Raw genomic sequence first — 20,724 nt, forward strand, 5'->3', positions numbered from 1 at the left:
CAGAATATGGTTCCATATAAAACACTGATGTTATTGACTTCATCTTCTTGATTATTAGATAAACCTTATTATCCCACACAGGGAAATTCAATGCGGTGAGAAAGATTAGAAAAACAAAGAAACACAAAAGACAAAAAGAGATAGGACGCAGTAAAATAGTCACTGGCCCGGGGAAACATCCAGCTGTGAAAAAGTGGCTATTGACATGGTGAGGGAAAAAAAAGATACTGTCTGTACTTAAAGCATGTAACGCAAACAGTTCAAGTTGGGTTCAAGTTTGGCTAACAATAAAGACATTCCTTGTGGTGGAACTAACAGAACAGAACAGCAGGCTCTCCAGCACAAAAGCCTCTGTGATTTTCTCAGTAACTTTGGAGGTTTTTTGTGATTCTGGAACATGGCATAACATATATACTCATATCCTGTTCATATCACTGTGTGTGTGTGTGTGTGTGTGTGTGTGTGTGTGTGTGTGTGTGTGTGTTTTTGAGTGTGCACGTACGTGTCTGCAGCCGAGCTGAGATGGTACTTTTCCTTTTCCAGAATTAAAAAAATGTGTATGTCTACAGGTATGTGTGTGTGTGTGTGTGTGTGTGTGTCTGTGTGTTTCATGCTTGTGTTCCTATTCGCTTATATGTACGTCTGGCTTTATCTAGCTCTGTGGTTGTGCATAAATGCAGCTTTTCAGCTTCCTGTACAAAAATCCACTGCAAGAAAGACCTTACGTGCCCTCAGGTTGATGCAAATGACATTTTTCAGCCTGCAAGACCTTCATCACAGCACACAAACTGAAAGCTTGGCTTAAATAGATGTATATTGCTTGGATCTAAATGTGGAAAAGACCATTTTCACTACGGATTCGCCTGGGTGTGCAGCACCTTAGCAAACACTCTCACACTCTACACACTTCCTGTATGAGTGTGTGTGTGTGTGTATGTGTGTGTATGTGTGTGTTGCCCGTCCAGTGATACAGCTGCGGCTGATCTGGCCGGCCTGAAAGCCTTAGATAAGAAACTGAAACACAACCTCTGTTCTTTTCTCCCCCTCTATTCTTCTTTCCTCACTAGCACATTCCACCGAATCAGGTCGCTAATGCACTGAGCATGAGTGTCTTGATGAGCGCCCCGCGATGGGATGCAGCTGACATTCTGTGTGTATTAGCCTCATGTGGTCGCCGGCACACCAGCGAACACCGGCGCTCTGTAGCGGCCCGGCGCATAGTTTGGACGCGGGCCCATGGAGCCTTGGTGAGAGGGGCGAGAGGGGCGAGAGGGGCCGCACACTGTCACCGCCGCAAGCCAGACCTGCGAGAGATCAACAAAAACCCCTCGGTCTGGGGACAGGCGGTGTGTTGGTGCGTGTGAACATGAGAGTATTATTATAGAAAGAAAGAAAGAAAGAAAGAAAGAAAGAAAGAAAGAAAGAAAGAGAAAATGGTGTATATGTGTGTGTGCGTGTGTGTGTGTGTGTGTGTGTGTGTGTGTGTGTGTGTGTATGTGTGTGTTGTGGGGGTTGTCCTTGCCTATTTGACTGGCAGAGGCATTAGTTAGCCTTACATCCGTCTGCCTCATCTATTGTGTCCTTGGGCACTGCCTGCTGCTGGTGGAGTGTGTGTGTGTGTGTGTGTGGGAAGGGGTGGGTCTGCCACAGTCTACACTCCTGCTGGTATTTGGCAGATGAGGAATACCCAGGGAGAGAGAGAGAGAGAGAGAGAGAGAGAGAGAGAGACTGATGGGTAGACAGGAGGGGGATGGGAGGAGAGGAGATCCAGGGTTTCTGCAGGGTCCAGCAGGTTAGATGAAAAGAGAGAGAGAGAGACCCACCCTCAGAATAGTCAGTTTAACTGGAAGGCACACCCTTTGGCAGTATTGGCCAGATGGCAAAGGGCCAAAATTTAACTGTGGGCACAAAATAACCCAACATGGACAATGACTATTTACAAATGTAACAGATAAAAAAAAAAACATTCTTAGATTATATAGAATGAGAATTCGTATTACTTTTCCATTTTTTCTCCAAATAACTTCACACTGCAACATACCGCCTGCATCCCTCCCACTTCTCTCTGCCGCTGCATCCCTCCCTCTTCCCACTCCTCCTGCCCTCACACCCCCCCTCTGGCCTTTCCATACAGCCTATGCAGATGGCGCAGAGCTCCTGTCGGGCGAGCACGCTGATCGCCTGTAGGACCCCCGCCTTCCCACTGTTCGCTCCTCTCATGCACCAGCCAGTTGTGTTTGTATTGCAGTCCAAAAGGGTAACACCCCCTCACTCTTTGACAAAAAAGGCTCATGAGAGGGGAACAAGCAGAACCAAAACAAAACCTGGCTTTGCTCCACGCCAGAGACGATCCCCACCAAACACGGAACAAGTCCGCTTGGCAGATGGGATGCGATGGGCCAATAAAAACATCATTCAACATGAGTAATAGCCCAAGCCAGATCCCAGGCTATTTCAACATCCCAGTGCCTTAGCCAAAGAGGGAGTTGAGGTCCAATTTGTGAAACAAAAACAGGTCAATGGCAGACCAAAAATGTCCTGCGTCACGGTTTCTCATTCTGAAATCACTGCTCATGACTGTAAATCTCATGACTTATATGGTTGTGTTCCCACTTTTGTTCCTTTGCTATGTTTTGATGTTGATTTCCTCTCCTTCAGTTCTTTATCTTCTTTATAACTATATTGTTATTGACTGATGATTGATGTCTGTTGATGATTGACGGTTTCATGGGGCCAAGGGCCATGAAACTTGCTCATCCTATAAAGGAACATCTAAACCTTCAAATCATGTAAAACGTGGAGATCACAAAAGTTGGAATTCTGAGATTTTCCTATGACGATAATCGGCTTTGCACCCTTTGCTCCTTCTTTCCAAACTGCTGCTGGTTCAAATGTATACAATATTTTGGCTCCCTTTCACGAGCCAATTATTTCCAACGGATTCCCTGTGCAGCCTAGAAGACATGAAGAGCTTATCTTGTAATGAGCTGCCAGCCGGAATGTCAAGTGGAAGCTAATCTTCACCATGTTTTGCAGTAATTGGGTCCACAAAACGACTCTTGACCCTGTTATATTTCAAGAGAAATGCTTCTTACAGTAAATTGTTTATCATGGCGCTCCAGACATATCACTTGAGGAGCTGCGGCTAATCAGCAGATGCGCCAATCCAGCCTTGTTAACTTTCACATGGGAGGCAACGGAGGGCAGAAAGGAAGAAAGAGGGGAGGGATGGAAGGAAGGGAAGAGACAAGCAAACAGTCGAAGTACAGTAACAAAGTCAAAAGAAAGGATCTATTCTGACAAGGTTCCACTGAGCCAATGGGAATCGGAGATGCGGGGGATAGCCATGTGCCATCTGGCGAAATGGAAGCGATCTCTCACCTGTTTGTTCTTGGGATGGAGCGGGATCTGGAGCAGTCGATCTGCTGTCTGGTGCAGGTAGTGGGGGTCCAGCACTCTGATTTTACTGGAATCACCCAGCCAGATCTGGGGAGGGGGCTTCCAAAAGCCTTTCCTCACCTGGGACACACACACGCACACACACACATGCACACATGCGCACAAAGAGGGAGACAGACAGGCAGAGAAACCAAAAGGAGCAAAAGGACAGAGGGACAGAGAAAAAGTGTGTTAGAGATTGCTGTTTTTGGTCAGCACACAGAATTAATTTATTCAAATTGTGATGCAATTGAACCTCTGACTCCCTCATTTCCAGAGGCAACTAAATCGATGTGCAAATTAGGGGGTAATGACCCCGCAACTATTAGCAGTAAGAGGCCGGAGGCGCCCGGAGCTACAGAGTGGGGGATGTTGACGATGGAAACCACATTTAACTCTGAAGGGCACTGGCATCGATGAAGTTGAACCTTTTAAGTATTTGTCCCTGCTATGGATGGCTGGTAAGGGCTGGAAAACAGGGCTGTGTGTTTGCGTGAGAGAGAAAGTCCGGAACAAAAACTCCCCTCTGTACTTGGAGAGGAGGAGAAACCTGCTGGGCTTGCTGCTAAATATGTATGTGCTTGTCACATGATGAGAGAAACATACTGTAGCATGCTGTACTGTGGTTTACTTTGTTGTGTTGATTGTAATGTAAAGACTGTATTTATGCAAGTATGTATATATGTTCTCAGTATACTAAAATATTACAATGATTATTGTATCATATTTAGTTATAGTAATATTGACTTATGATTAAACGGAATGCTTTGGCAACACATAACTTACTCCAATAAAGCCAATTTGAATTGAAATTGAATTGAAAGGGAGAGGAAGAAAACGAGACTGAGTAGGCGTGTGTGTGCATGTGTGTGTGTGTGTGCGCATGTGTGTGCATTCTCACACATATCCAGTACCCTCTTCTCATCATAGAGGATCTCTTTGAGCCACCGCAGGTCTTGCTGTTTGAAAGGCACCAGGACCATGAGCGTGCCGGGCTCGTTGTGCAGGCCGGGGTTGTAGGAGGCCGACTCGGGGTAGAAGAGCCTCATGGTGGTCTTGTTCCCCACGTCCTCCTCATAGCCCCTGACTGGGGCGTCGTTCAGCCTGAAGCAGGGATGGAACAGCACACCATTCAGGGACAGGAGTTTTTAGGCGTTTCTTTTAAGGGGTTTTGATTTTTGGGACAAGCAACCGGCATTTGCTTCTAATGGGAGATTACTGTGTTCCTGCTTTTTTCAGAATTATAATCACTTTAATCACTTTTTTTTTCTGTTCCTAATCACATCCTGACCATGGAAATGTTCCTGAGCAAGCACCATTTAAAGAGTCTAGAATCCTTCTTTTCTGTGCGACTTCCTCGCATGATAGTATTTTTAACTCTGATCCAACACGCCAAGATGACGAACAACGCAGTCTTATTTAATGCAACATCCTCTGGGAGTAGTAGAGGATTAGCACCCACACACCCACCCAACACACACACACACCTGGGTGCCGCCCAGTACAAGCACAGTTTTGGATGCAGGCCGGCAAGCCTTGATGAGAAGGACAAGAGGGGCCACATACTCTCACCAGTGCGAGCCAGACTGAAGAGCTCCACAGAGAGGCTCCACTGGAGCAGCCGGGGTTAAGTGCCTTGCTCAAGGGCTCTTGGATGGTAATTATTCACTGAGGGGGGGGCAATTCTCATTCACTCTCCCCGCACAAATTTTCTCCTCCAGATGAATGTGCCAGGAAAGGAAAATTATTCAGATTCACTGCAAAATGTATCTATTGTTTTCTTTAGTTTCAAGTGTTTGTTCTATTGCTACGCAACACAAGGTGTTGTGTTATTTAAGCGAATGCCAACCTGACATTCAGAGTTCAGCGGGTGCTGTTGTGTATGTGAACAAGTTGCCTGTGAGTGGAGCTACTGACTCTCACTTCATTTTGTGTTCCATTCTGGAAATACTGCACTTCCCATTCCCTTCATCACTATGCTTAATAAATCCTGGACAATTACTCACAGTTCCAGTACCTGTAGTCTTAACATTGTTATTTATACTCTTCCAAAAGCAGTAGATCTGTGAAGGGGCTTGAACAAGGGCACACTGGATTTATTTATGAAACGTACCCATCCCTTGACCAATGAATTAACAGACCAGCACAAACTAAAATCTTAATCTGTAAATCGATTCGTCTACAGTTTGGGAATTTTAGTTAAGACAAGCCTCAGCAGTCTGGTGGTGTTTCTATGACAGAAAATCCCTAACAACACAGGCCCGATGATGTAAAACCATCAGGCGTTTGTTGCACTGAATGCTGAATGTCAATAACCTTGCTTTGCTCGGCCAGCAAAAGATTAGCTTCTGAGAAGAGTGGGAGAGACGTTAGGGGAGGGGCTTATGGGAAAGAAATGCATTGTGACCAGGCCAAATGCTGGCTGTTTGAAAGAGGCTTATAAAAACTGCAAATGCATGTGTTCATTCCAAGGCTATAAAATCAGATTTGCAGAGTGCCTTTGTCCCTGGGTAAACTAAATCCCCCTTTCCCTTTTTAAAAGAGCCTGACTTGACCCAGCAGTTTGCTAATTGCAGGGAGGAAGGCTCTGTATCAGGGTCAGATGGTCACATAGACTGATACAGTCTGTCTGTCATTACTCTACAGGCCAGTGGATCTGTATAATGCCTTGACTGGGACACTCCTCTTTTACGACCATGTAGCAAATATCTGTTTCATCCAAATTTCATCCTCAAGCAGGACAATATACTAATAACAATTCTATACAGACACAATATACAGTAGATACACAGAGAACATTCTGGTACTTCTACTACTTGCCAACTGGCTGTTGTCTGTCTATTCCTGTTAGCATTATAAAGTTATGTTTATCTTACTATTTTACAATATGTAGATAGTGACAGACTATGAGATATATTTAAATCGACATGGGTAACATCATGGATTTAGCAACAGGCTAACAAAAATACAAAACAGATGGGTAATAAGATGTCAAGATTTGGTTCTTTTCCACCTAAAAATGCATGGTTTGGATGGGAAGCTACCAGCAGATAGAGAGTTTACACAAGTTGTTTTTGCATGTTTTTCCACACTTAGCCTGTTTCTCCATGTATGTAAAATCACAATAATAACAATAATAGTAGTAATAATAATAATTAATAAAACTAATTATCATCATCATAGTTTCAAGTGTCAGTATTCTCCATGCTTACCGAATGACCACGTCGTATTTGTTGATGACACTCCCCAAGGAGCTATTTTTGATGGCAAAGCCATTCCCTATGACTACACAGGTTCTGCATTCAAGGCTGTGGACCCACCCATGCAGGCACACCACACACACACACACACACACACACACAAACACACACACATTTAAAATGAAAAAAAAAGAAAAAGAAAAAAAAACACAAAATCTTCATTTTCATACCATGAGTTTTCTTGGCCCAAAGTATCACAACTGCACTACCCCATCTCTGTAGAGATCCTGACGTCGAAGTTTTAAGGTGTTGCACGGTAACTAATAAAATAATGTAAAATCTCTATATCTTTTGCTATTATCCAGCTAGGTATGAGACACTGGCAACTACTACTGGCTTCACCTACTGTAAGTATCCATAATCACAGTAAAGAAGCCATGCAGGTTTAGCCATGCTTTATAGGATTTGTCAGCACAGTTGGAACACATGTTTGACCGAACAGCTTATTTGAAAAACTCTCCCTCCTGTAAGCTATACTGCGGTGCTGAGCATGGGGTTACACACAGGTCTATGTGCAGTACCATCTACTCTACTGGAATAATGGGAGAAAGCTATCACTTTCTGAGGTTATCTTACAATAACAATGTTGACTCTTGTAAAAAAAAAAAAAAAAAAAATGATAATTAAAAAATGTCTGTTACACATTCAGCATAGTTTCAACAAAAAAAAAGTTGGTTTCAACAACAAAAAGTTAGTTTCGGCAACATGTGCCAAGTTGGCTGAGGTATGTTGCTCACACTTACTTTTCAATGTGGGCTGGCACTTTATAATTGGCAATAACGGCTAGAACTTTCAGTAGCAGTAGCTCTGGGAAAGAAAGTGAGAGAAAGAAAAGGAGTTTAAGCAGTTTAAAAGGTGTGATTGTGTGGAAACTTTGACTTCCATTTGAAGTTGCAATTCACATAAAATATCATGAACTATTTGATGTTCCAATGGTATTAAGGACTAATTAACAGAGGATTGATTTCAACATGTGTCATAAATCTTACATGATAAACACATAATGTATTTATCATATCATATATCATATAATGTATATGTTCTTCCTCAGTTAAGGCTTGTAGTCTTCTTTAAACTAACCCTCAACTAACGCTTTATAAATCTAAGCCAGCAAAAATTTTACTTTCTGGTCTAGTCACAAAGTCAAAAAATCACTTATCATAAAATAGTTTTTGTTCATCTCTAATTAAAGTTAGGGTTAGGGTTAAAATTGGCATTAGGTTGCAATTTAATGTTCTGTAAGTTGTGGTTTTACAGCTCAACCAGAAAGTCTCCTATCTGTGTCTAAATGGCACCTTTTCAAAAGTGACCTAAATAGTCTAAAGATATGGGCATTTATCATGATGCAGAACACACACACACACACACACACAGATGCTACTCATGGAACATTCATACCACAAGCACAACCAGAGCTTCCTGGCTCTGAGCTGGGGAGGACGATATGTGCAGAGTAAACCAAACAGACAGACAAGAGGATAATGGAGAGTCAACATACCGCTGCCCTTAATGCCATAAGGTAATGCCAGCTTCGACAGATGCTCCCGCCAGAAGAAATCCTCCAGTTTCAGAAAGAGCTGTGTCTGTCTGCTAATGCTGCATGAAAAACGTCAGAGCAGGAATTAATACACAATACTGCACACTGTATACTGTACTGCGCTGTATAGATGCATTATATTACAGTAGATTTTTGTGGCTGAGAGAAGGAGGGGTGGATATGAATGAGGTGTAAGACAGGGAGGATGAAGAAAAATACTTTAAATACTTCTGGCTTTGCACCACTACATCAAACCAAACAATGGACAATACGATCTGTGCTGCCAAACTGCACAATACCCAAAGTCCATAGCAGCACATGGAAAACTGCTGGATGTACTCGACTAATGCCTTGACATTCCCAAATGTTCTGGTGTCTATTAGGCAGGTAAACCAGACTCATTATGAGCAAACCTGCGTCCAATCATTTCACTCCCTCTCATACAGTAGTCTAACATGTTTGCATGATGTCATTCGACAACAATTCCCGGCATTAAAATCTACGGTTGGCAATTTTACTACCAGGGAGAGGGAAAAGAAAACAATAACATTCGCAGACGGACCCTGCAGAGTGAGACGAATGTGGCGGGTTGTAACAAAACGTATGTGAACAACACGGCAGCGCCGGGCTTACAGTTGCTTTTCTGTGCTCGCCGGTTGGATTTTAACAACCAGTTCGAGCGCTGCCTCAGATTCCAGCTGTTTATGACCTACTGTCTTTGACAGTGAGTCTTTCAGACATTTATCACCTTCGTGTGCCAGCGAGCTCTCTGCAAGAGACCAGGATCCCTCTCTGGGGGGCATTCCAATTAGGGGAATGTCACTGAGATTGCCTCGAAGGCCTCCCGGCAGCTGCGGTAATGAAGCGAGTGACCGATCTGAAGATTTGACCCGCTCACTCGCCGACGTGAATGCAAATCGTGTTCATTCTGGGGGGTAAACAAAACTGAATTTGGAGAAAGCGGCAGGATTATGAATCTTGCCTGTTTTACAAGTCTTGTCAAAGGGCGGCTGTGCAAGGTCTGCTGGGTTAAAGAAATAAACAGTGACCTTGGAGGTGGATGGGCCAAACTGCAGATGGAGACCGTATCAGCATTTTGCAACAGGGCACACAAATAGACCAACAGTAAATAGACAGCTGAATAAACCGATAATAGTGCAAGTGAAAATAAATGAGAGAGGGGTTCAAAGCTGTGGAACAACGGTTACTCAACAAGACAGAAACAGAGGGATACAAAAAGCCGTTGTCCTCCTTAAAAAAATTTAATTTTCTTTATCAAGTGCTCCTTTTTAGCCAAGGCTCATTTTCATGTTAACCCTCTCACTCTCACTCTCACTCTCACTCTCACTCTCTCTCTGTCTCTCTCTCAACAATTTCATTAAGAGTTTGAACTTGAATGACTGGTCCACAAAAGTACTTTAATTGAGACCTAGAAGAAATATTTTCTTTCGTTATAAAACCGGTTCTTTCACACAGAAATATGCTGAGTTTCCTTTATGACTGGGTATGAGTAGCCTTGAAATTTCTAAGGAGGCTGGCACCTTGGGCTCCAATAAAAACGTTGGCACACCGTCCTCCCTCAATAAGCCATCCACTCCCTCCAGTCTGTAAAACACACAGACATGCCATTACTCACTTAAAGTTGAGGCTCTCCCACTTCTTCTGTGTTAGCCAGCCACCACACAGCGACTTGCTACTGGTCGGAGACTTGCTGGTGCCTCCATAGCTGAAAGACAGGCACACTGATCACCACAGTTCACAGACACTGGCATGGACACTGCCGCTGACTTCCTAAAAACACAGTGTGCCAGTAACTGGGAGAAGAACACACCCAGAACACTCAAAAAGTGCAAAAATCGGCATGTATGAGGGACTAAATTAACCACCATTTAGCTGCTTTGACTGCTGGCTGATCAGAATGGCAGCTTAATGGTGTGGGTTGTCGACTTGTAGTGACTCAGCACTGCAGACCTCATAAGGTTTCTCTTTTCCAGAAATGTGTAGATGTAATCGTGTGACCTCAATATGAGAGAGAGAGTAAGAGAGAGAAAGAGCAAAGACAGAAGGACAGGAAGAAAGAAAGAAAGAAAGAAAGAAAGAAAGGCTGTGTATTCACCTCTGTAGGAAGGCGTAAGAGCAGTAGTACGTGACAAACGAGATGAAGAAGAGGACGACTGGGAGAAGCCTAAGGCACCATGCTGGAGACAAAGAAGACACACATATAAACACTTTAAATAATAATAATAGTAAACCATATTTCACATACAACACACTATAACTGGGTATGATAATACAATACCTAACTAAACTGTACAAATGTGTGCCATTTGATTTTAAGGCACCAAAAAGGCATTGAAGGAGGGAGTCAATGAAGCATTGTCTGACCCAGTGTAGAAAAGAGATGTTTGGGGGTTTTTTTAGGCATTTTTATGCTTCATTAGATAGAGACAGTGTGACAGATAGACAGGAAGGTATGGGAGAGAGAGAGGGGAGGACATGCAGCAAATGACCGCGGGCCGGATTCAAACCCGGGTCGCTGCGGGAAGGACTGTCTTACATGGTACGTGCTCTACTCACTACATAATGAAGTGCGCTTTCAATTTGGTTTGAGAATTAGCATCCAGTTTGAAGTAGAGGAGGAATCAGAACTGGCATAGGTATTGAGAAATTGCCTTGAAAAATAAACTGAAAAATGCCTAGCCCTACACCAGACTCCTATTGCAACATTCACATATTGCAAAATGCTGCAAACTGTATCTAAAAACACACAAGGGGCCACAGGAAAAGACATGCCCACTACAGTTTCCAAATGAATACACAATTGTCACTTCCTATAATGACAACGTCAATATGACAGAAAGCTGCTCTTTAAATACCACTCAGATCAAATAAAAAAATGTACATATGACATTTCTACATTTTGTGAAATGAATGTAAGTACCAAGCCTCGAATCTGTGATGTCATCAAGGGACAATGTCAGCGCTGGGACTGACTTTATGATCTCTTCGTTTGACTGTTTCAGCTTTTACACTGAAATGACCTCTTAATTGTCCAAAGCCAGAAAATGTACCCATATTTTCACGAAATTATCCGAAGAACTGTCACACTCATCTTCTCTACATTTTCCAGGCCAAACTCTTCTCTATCATTTCCAGTAACGGGACTCAGTGGTGAGTGTTCTGTCCTGGGATAGGGGAATAATGCTCAATATCAGCAGTATTCTCCTGGGCATTTGTCCATTTTGAAATGCAAACTCCGATCTGTATGTGAGCTACATACACCTCAGTGACCACATAGCTGTTCTCCGTATGGTGAAATATTTAATTATTCAACCTGGGCCTCTACAGCAGGACAGGGGAGGGAGCATCAGGGTTCTAAGCAACATACATCCCACATGTTTTCTCCATGAATACAAATGGCTACTTATAGTGTAAATCTGAACAGTTTGCAGCCAAACTACCCAGGAATTTAACTGAGATTGCTTTCTGGGACATCCAATGACAGGCACAAAGCACAGTTCAAAAACCCTGTGGTACTGCAAAACCTTCAGGGAAGGTGCTGCTATACTGTTGGTCTTCTGTTAAAGGAATGTGTCAACATTAAGGCAAGAGCTGTCTGAAGGCACAACCCCCGTTTTTATCAAAGTGAACAAAGTTTACAAAGGACAGCAAATGAAAAAGTGAAACAGATTGAGGAAGCTGTGTGCTTTCCTAGGATCATAACATTTTAGGAAACATCTGGATTAAACATGACATGGTTTGAAATGTCTCTTATGGCATGTGGCTAGAAATCAATGTGCAGAACACAACATTGGATAAGAGCACTTAAACACAAATTGTTGTACACTTGCCTACAATGCATATAGTAGAGATAGATATGGTATTATAGCAATATTGGCCATAGATGCCCAGTATCATTCCAATTTTATTCAGACCATTTAAAGGTATAGTTAAATGAGTCATGGTTGTAGATGTTAACAAAGTCAAATTGCAATCTACAGTATAATGAAATAAATGTCTTCATATTGTGTACATTTTGGAAGTGAGGAAATACAAAAGTAACTGACTCGTCGCTGTCCAGTGAAAACCACGTATCTCCAGAATGTCAACCTTTCAGGAACTGAGAAAAACAGCCTTGTTTCCAGCTTGACCACCGTGTATTTTAGAGGTTATTTAATGGGATTTGAAAAGGTTTCATGAAACCAAGGGTGGTAGAATTTTCCCATCCCAAAGAGTATGTAATCCTTCAACTGACGTTAAAACATGTAAATCGGCAAAATTGGAGTTACAGGGTTTTCACATGACATGGGCGTGATGCTATGTTACTGAGCACAGATAACCCAATAAATCATGACTCTCATCATAATTTCATGCAGATGACTAGTAATCTATAACAAGTTACATTTTGACAGTAATCTTCCCAACCCTGCGTGTGGAATAACCCAATCAGATTAGAGCTTTACTGGATTTCAAAGGCTGAGAGAGAGAAACGTCCCATGCGAGTAATTTCCTGTGTAAGCGGGCCGACCGCAAATCGGAACAAAGGGTTAACAACATCCGAGAGAAATCTCTCATGCACAGATGTGCTTGACCACCCACAGCAGAAGAGCTTACTTTTAGTTGCCTTCTGGGACATCTTCACGTGCTCCTTGGCCCTCTCATGTCTATACAGTGCATGACGTTATCCTGGAAGAAGAATAACTTATTAGTGCCTCAGACAGCGAGCTTCCATGAGCCGACGTAATTAACGCTAACATCCAAGCTCCTCTAAACCGCTTCATGAATTGCATCCTCCTCTTTCCGAGATGATGAATGAGATGTGGGCGCTAACATGAAACAGACACAGCGGTGCATTGAGTCACAGTGGGTATTACACACACACACACACACACACACACAATTGCTGTGCTATATGGAGTGAGAAATAAGCCGTGTTGGGCAGGCTTAGTCTCTGATGGGGTGAGGGGAAAGGGAGAGAGAGTGAGAAGCACTGTACAGTCAGACAGAGAAAGAAAGTGTTGGAGGGAATGGGACTTAAAAAGAAACAAGACAAGGCAAGATGGCAAAAATACAAGAAGAGGGTGGACAAAATAGTAACAGACAGAGATACAGAGATGGGGGTTGTGAAGGAGAGAGGGAGAGATAGAGAGAGAGAGAGAGAGAGAGAGAGAGAGAGAGAGAGAGAGAGAGAGAGAGAGAGAGAGAGAGAGAGAGAGAGAGAGAGACGGGCGGCAGATCAAGGCCGATCAGTTTAAGAGGATCATGCTGGACTCATAGACACTTGGCCCCAGAACCGAAGGACATGTGCAATCCCACACCATCACATCAGCCTCACCGCAGTGTGCTTCATTCAATTGTGCTTTGGCCAAATTTAGATTATGGTTTAGATCAGATTAAAAGGCATTTAACAGCATTCACATCATGCACAATGCCCATCTTATCCACAATTTTCCTGATTCTAATAGACATAATCTGCAGAGGCCAGATCCCTCCATCAGTTCAATTCAGAGAAACCCACATGGTTAAATTAAGTTTGTGACACTGCTTAAAAAGAACACATCACTTGTGATGTGGAATGTGCAGTTGAATATCTTGGAGCCAAAGGGGCGTAAGTGCATTATAGTAGATTTTACAGGAGAGCCAAAACAAATTTTGATCAAACTTGGATCAGCTGCCGTTACCACATACGTTACACTTTTTGTGTTATCAGATTGAACATTACTATAAAAACAATATTGCTACAGTTTAAGTTGAATTATATTTGTTAACTTTTAAAAAAAGTTAATAATACAGCCATGCAGATTATAGGCGTATGTAAGTAAACAATTGTAAAACACATTAATTTTAATACAAATCTAGCAATTACACTTCAATCAACACTGAAATATAAAACAAGATCAGAATGAATATCTTTTCTTTTGCTAGTATAATACATTTTTGTATGTGTCCCAGGACACATCACTTATTGATGTGTCCTGGGACACATTCAGAGACCCGTAAAACTCCTCATAACACTGAGGGAGAACTTCAGCTACCAGCAGTCTTACTATCAGAGCTCATCTTGACCGGTTCACACTCCTAACATTATAAAATAACATTTTGAATCTATAGGCCTAAGTATTTCATGGGAATATTAACATATTTACATTCATCTAATATTGACCTAGAATATGAATTAGGATATGAATAGGATACTAAAAATGATGTGATCATGCTGCCATGCTAGCATTACTTATGTCAGCATGCATTTTGAGTTGACCGAAGTGCTGTTAGAATCCTCTACCCACAATGCTTGTTCAGTGTCAAAAGTGGGGTTTTGCTTGGTGTCAAAAGGGCGTAAGTGCAGTTACGCCCTTTTGGCAGCAAACAAAACCCTACTTTTACTGTTACGGCTTTCAGTTTTTGTTTAATTAAAACTTATGGGTCATGATTTCAGTTGTGTCATTTTGGCACTGAAAAGATCTCACTGAGACCTTTCAATTGATATATAATACTCATATTCGCCCAAAATCGCACTTACGCCCCTTTGGCTCCAAGCCCTCGATATATCTATTTTAAGATGTGTGTGTGCGCATGTGCTTGCTGCATGGCAACAGCAGTAAAATAAAACCGTTGTCATCTACAAGTAAATCATGTATGGCCAGACTTGGAGACTGCGGCAGAGTGGAGACCACATGATCGATTAACACCGCCACAGGAACTTTGTGCGGATTTCACAGACTCGAGCCCCTACCAGTCGAACACGAGTGTAATTTGATGATAGAAAACATGATGTGTCACTGCTGCTTCTTGAGTTGGGGCGTCGCTCCTTGACCTTAAAACGGAGCGGTTGTGTTTTCACACTGAGCAGGATGCAAGGCTGGGCTGTGTTTGTTTGCTCTGTTATTGTACAAGAAAATGGCTAAAACACCAAAGCATGTGGATGGGGACAAACAAAACATTGTGTGTAGCTTTTGTCCTTGATGAAAAAAAACAACAACACTTTTGTTGGGCACAGTCTAAGTCTTTTGGGATAAATTATGCTAAATGCCTAAATGACAACAGAAAAATCATTAAAAAAAAAATCAAAACTGCTGTAATTGACTATAGTGATTTCTAAATCTTAAAGACCTGCATTTGTTTCACAGGAAACAATGTATGCAAAGTGAGCAAATCACAGAACTAATCCAGCTCAGGTATTTGGGAATGCATTAACAATGCTGTATAACATCTTACCTTTTCCCTCTCTCATTTCCAATGTTTTTGTCCTCAATAGCACTGATGGTGTGGTGATTCTGGGCTCCTCCCTGTAACAGAGGCAAAATTATTCAGATCTATAGAAACTAATCTTGAGATCAACTTGACTACACACCCGTTATGACAGGTTACACCTAAAACTGCAATTGAAAACTGCACACTTGCAGGATACAGGAATGGAATTACAGTATGTAAGCAGCTGCATATAATATGAAAATTCCATGACTAACAAAAGACATATTTTCATTTTTCTACTGTACTCAGTTTAACTGTGACTTTCTCACCAGTGGGTGAATGGATGGCTAATAGATATACGTATGCTCAACATGCAGGAACGTCAGCCTCAGATGTGGGCCAATCTAACTGAGAATCAATGACAAATTTATTATATAGCATAGCCAACCTACCTTCCTACTCAAGACGCCGATATAAAATACTACCCATCAACTCCAGCCTCCTCAACTTGATTGAGGGCAGCTAACCAGCTCCACATAGCTCCCAGGAGCATGAAGCACAGGAGGCACAGGACCTCCTCAGAGACAGCACAGGCAACACAGAGCAGAGCGGCACAACGGCTGACTGTGTGTGATATGTGGGGAAGAGGGGCAGGGAGAGGGCTTGGAGTCGGCTGGGAGAGCAGAAAGGGTCAAGTACTGGGTTGTGCGATAAAGCGAGGTAGGCTGGCAGACTGACTGATACTCGCAAAGAGTCTTCGAGGCGTAAGGGACCAACAAAACAACAGCAGAGCTTCAGATCCGGGCCTGTCTTAGTTAATGCCATGTGGTGGTTCTTAATGCATTGCTGCCACTCTAATCTTTGCTCTGGTGATGATGAGAGAAATTCAGACAGACCACTAAAAGAGCTTAGCCACATACTGTAGCGTTTTAAGATGAGTCATGCAGCTACCATGGATAGGAATAGCATCCCAGTGGAATAGTTATTTAGCATGAATAGAAACTCTTTAAGCTACAATATTCCTCGGGTTAGATGCAGTGAGAACTTTTCAGCTCTCGGCCTCTAAACAATATTGTGTGTGATATAAACAAAAGGTACTTGAGCTGCCTAATGTTACACCATAATCACCAAGGTATATTAAACACAACTAGTTATGTTAATGAGGTCATTTATGCATTAATTACCATACATTTCTATTTCAACACACTTGTCTTCACATAACACATGGGTGCTATTAGTATAAACTCTGCATCTTAAAACATTGAGGAGTTATAGTAATTTATAGTAATAGTAATTTTCCTCATTAATATGTGAATGTATGCAGCAAGGTGCTCCAAAATCTAATTAGATCATCTACTCTATAGGGGGAACCTGTGGTGTAAGGTTATGCATACCATGTACCATGGTGGTGGCACATAAGAATAAATAGAATCAGAATAGGGTTGATTCAAAATGTTACAGAAATGATGATGAGGCAAAACGTCCTTGTATTCTGAACACCCTTCACCAACCAGCTGATTTCTGTCAACCCCAGATACATTCTCTAAACAAAGTCACATGCGCATTCTGCTCACAATAGAAAATCACCCCTAAAACACATAATCCAAGCATTTAATCCATTCACACCGGCTAAATCTGGTCCCCATTGTAACAGTTTGACTGCTTTTATGAGAAAAAGCCTTCAAAGAAATTGTGGGCCATGATGAAACCTTTTTGCTTCCTACAAATAATACGTACCTGCATGTGACATACTGTAAGTAATATATGTAAGATGTAGATGAAAGACAGTGAGTGCTCATTGGATTTTTTGTAGCAGTTAGAATGAGGGCAATTTTGGTTGTGGGACATGGCTTCACTCCACTCTCCTGGTCTTATTTGTCATACTATGTGTACCTATTGTTGTTAAATGTGGTTCTAATTTGGCCAGACCATTCGGTTTTCCATTAAATGTGGTTTAACTCACATTACCAATGAATCTGCATCTCTCAACAATTCTATATACCAAACTATTATAAGTTGTTTTCCCTCAGTAACTCAACACTCTCAAACAGATATGCATAAACTCCCACTCATTACCACACTCACATCCCCTATGATTTCATTTTCTGCATGAGTGCCATTTTAATTGACTTCTATTTCTCCAATCATTTTATGTTTCTTCCTGTTGTTGTTCTCCACCATGGTGGGTTCTTTTGTCTTTTAGTTTCTATTATGCAATTCAGTTTTGTCTTTGCTTGTCTTTTTGTTGTCTTTGTTCTGCTTGAAAAGATGTTTTCAAATTGAAGCTCCCTGGAGTTTTTTATTTCACACAAATGTATAATTTGTTCCTCTCACTTCTATGTTTTATCACTGGGCAAATAAACTACTAAGATGATATGATGATATATGGACTAACTGTACTGAGATAGCTCTATATTTGTTTGGGAAAAAAAAAAAAAAAAAGAAAGGCCAGGCAAGGAGGATACGGAAGAGGATTGGGGCCACATGTGAAAAATGTATTGTAATTCTGAGTTTAATTTCTGAGATTCTGAGATTGCCAGGATTCTGAAATAAAAGTCAGAATTTAAAAAAATTTCTAGCAGTGGAGGCAATTTTCCTGCAAAAGGGGGCCGCCGCTGCTGAACGAAGATAGGGAAACAATGGATGTTAATACAAAAAAATTGTTGTTTTCTCTCAACACTCCATAAACCCATAATAACTGCATCTTCCATAAACTGGGGTACTTCATGAAACTGAGCAGCATGCGAGCTACAGTACTTCACTGTTCTAGTTTCCCTAATGATGACACCCGTGGGTAGTGAAAAGACACTGTTTGGGGAATGAAGACACCAGGCCTAATCATCAGAACAAGCTACGTCAACATCCTTGATGATAAAATTGAGATGATTGGAGATTGTGGGTCTCTCTTTATGACTCTCTATGACATCAATTTAATATTATCTCCCAGCAGCTGCTTTCAAGGTTTAATTTCTAATTAAAGATGCTTTTTTGCTTATGTATATAACTATAGCATTCTGTATGTGTGCTCGCGTGTACACTTGCACTTACATGCACATGCACTCTTTGGTGGCTTTAAGTATAATCGCCCTACTCACTACTTTCAAAATGAATCTGGTCTTAATTAGTGCTTTGGAAGGGAGAGTTAGCTCGGTCGTGTTTTGACAAACAACAGCGGTTAACCATTTCCAGTTGGTCATCGTAGACTGTTCCCACACTAACAAGGAACAAGACTGAATATATCGGGGAAAATGTTATAGGAGGAATGGATCAAAAGTCTTTATAATACTCCCAAATCCCAATGAATGAATAATAGACTAAACTTTTCAAACTCTTCTGCATTCAAGAAGAAAAAGTCCTGTTGATTTGCCAATCAATAATCAGTACCCAGTTTCCATTCCATTCTGTGACAGACCACCCCATGGGTAATCCCCCAACACTCCTGAGACACACACACACACACACACACACACACACCTCCCAGGACCCTTCATGTGAGCCAACATTGAACAGGGCAAATCAGGATTACAGTTTTTTGGTAATCATGGCACCTCCTCTCTGCAACTTTTGCATATTTTGTTTTACATGCAGGTCTGACGTCTGCTGTCCTAATCCAGCTGTGAAGATAAGTGTGGCAGAAGGCCAGACAGGCACAAGGCATCTCATCACATAAAAGCACTTTGTATTGGCACGGTGCAGCACAAAGCCATCAGGCTGAATTATACCCTCACATAACCTTTTGCATTCACAGAATCTTTTAAAGCAGGGACTCCCATTCTTCTTCATGTCACAGAACCCCTAAAAATATATAATACTGAGCCACAGACCCCAGTTTGGTTAAGATTATGTCTCCATCTGAGGAGATTTTTACAGAATTTTTATACTGAGATTGGAAGATGCAAGTGGAGAGAGGGAAACATCTGATCAGAATAATTATTCTTAGTCATTCTATCTTATATTCTATCACTGGGCTAACTCCTAGCAAATTAAATAATAATAAAAACTTAACTGTTCTTTATTTGGCTAGGGAAAACCCCATGAAGGTCCCTGACCCTCACTTAACAGAGTATGATTTGCCTAAACACATGGTCAACTATCATGTTTTCCAGCACGTCAGATTGCAATTGATTGACAGGCATGACTATCATTCTCCATGGCAGAGTTGCTAGAGGGCATATCATGGGCTGTCCGCCCCAGTTCGCCACATAATTTCCCATGTGCACAATACCACTAATCCCCATTAAAGGCAGCATCTGCAACACAAAAAATCCTCTCTTATGTGGCCTCTGCAGTCAGAAGCTGAGATCAACTGACTGAAAGTAGGTTAACAGATGAGATGTGAAACAAACCAAACATGTCTTCTTTTCAGCCCGGGGCGATGTTGAACTACACACAGGGGTTGTAGTCCACCAGGCATGTTTGCCAAGCAGCAATAGGCAGCAAGGAGGACCGCTGGATCATAAAACTATTCGCATGATGTTTCCTGGCAGCAAGATGTTCCTGATATTAATGCAACTACAATGCTGAGGCAACTTTTGGGGCTCTATTACCCATCAGCGTTGCCCAAAATGTTGCCACTAATAATCACTATACCTGATTATTAGAGGTGAAGGAGTTGTTGGGTAATGACATCAAACCAGCGGGCACCTGGTTCACTGCCAGATTGCAATTGTAACTCTACTTTTAGGTTAGATTCAATAAAGTCCAACCACTAATCACAGGGAAAATAATAACTTGTGAGTGAAAGAATGAGTGTATTCAAGTATACATGCTAATATCCCTACAAACATAATACAGCCTAGCCTTTTCTATCCCCCATCTAAGCTATCTTTGTATAAATATATTTGCACAGGATGACAAGCTGATTTACTGCAAGTCTGTCTGTCTGTTTACCTAGCCTATCTATATATGCTTTGGGGACATTTAAATTAAGGTATATTAATCGTACTGACACAAAGTTATAAGTCAAAAGGCATACCGACCAAATTTAAATTTGACAGCTTGTGATCCAATGAGAGCAGTATCAAGAAATTAGTGCAGTTATTACGCCATCCTCCAAACATGCACAAAACTCCTAATATACAAAGACACAGACACGGGCTGCTGTTTCAGTTCGAAAAGGGTTTGAACAGTCTTACTTACCAGCAGTGCTGCCCACTAGTTGAGGTATAATCCGCGGGGCGAGTTTCTGGTCCAAGCAGGAGGATGTTGCAACCAAGTTCACGTTGCTTTTAATGACATTCACTGTTTGGGAATATGAGAAATAGGCTGTCTGTGTGCAGCCGCGCGCCCCGAGGGGGA

At 41.9% G+C, this 20,724-nt stretch overlaps 1 protein-coding gene across 1 annotated transcript; it reads right to left on the reverse strand.

Moving 5' to 3' along the window:
• Positions 1 to 1,163: 1,163 nt before the first annotated feature.
• Positions 1,164 to 20,684, reverse strand: st3gal4 (ST3 beta-galactoside alpha-2,3-sialyltransferase 4). Its single transcript, XM_071516643.1, has 11 exons — positions 20,566 to 20,684; positions 15,451 to 15,521; positions 12,850 to 12,921; positions 10,352 to 10,433; positions 9,872 to 9,961; positions 8,197 to 8,294; positions 7,442 to 7,505; positions 6,651 to 6,746; positions 4,353 to 4,542; positions 3,382 to 3,519; positions 1,164 to 1,304 (listed from the first exon to the last, which is right to left on the reverse strand). The coding sequence occupies exons 3-11, from the start codon at positions 12,869 to 12,871 to the stop codon at positions 1,164 to 1,166; spliced, it is 921 nt and encodes a 306-aa protein (XP_071372744.1). The 5' UTR covers positions 12,872 to 12,921; positions 15,451 to 15,521; positions 20,566 to 20,684.
• Between the last annotated feature and the right edge of the window lie 40 nt (positions 20,685 to 20,724).

The sequence above is a fragment of the Centroberyx affinis genome, unplaced genomic scaffold, assembly GCF_046629955.1.
Source record: "Centroberyx affinis isolate AG114_WGS23_722 - 3 ecotype Tasmania unplaced genomic scaffold, CSIRO-AGI_Caff_v1 ptg000419l_1, whole genome shotgun sequence".
Lineage (NCBI taxonomy): Eukaryota > Metazoa > Chordata > Actinopteri > Beryciformes > Berycidae > Centroberyx > Centroberyx affinis.

Excerpts from the sequence above, each read along its gene's own strand:
- st3gal4 (XM_071516643.1), bottom strand. The coding sequence starts at position 12,871 with ATGTCCCAGAAGGCAACTAAAA. Across the intron at positions 8,295-9,871 it reads TGGGAGAGCCTCAACTTTAA|CATTAGCAGACAGACACAGC; the intron begins GTGAGTAATGGC and ends TTTTTCATGCAG. Across the intron at positions 6,747-7,441 it reads GTGCCAGCCCACATTGAAAA|CCTTGAATGCAGAACCTGTG; the intron begins GTAAGTGTGAGC and ends GTGGGTCCACAG.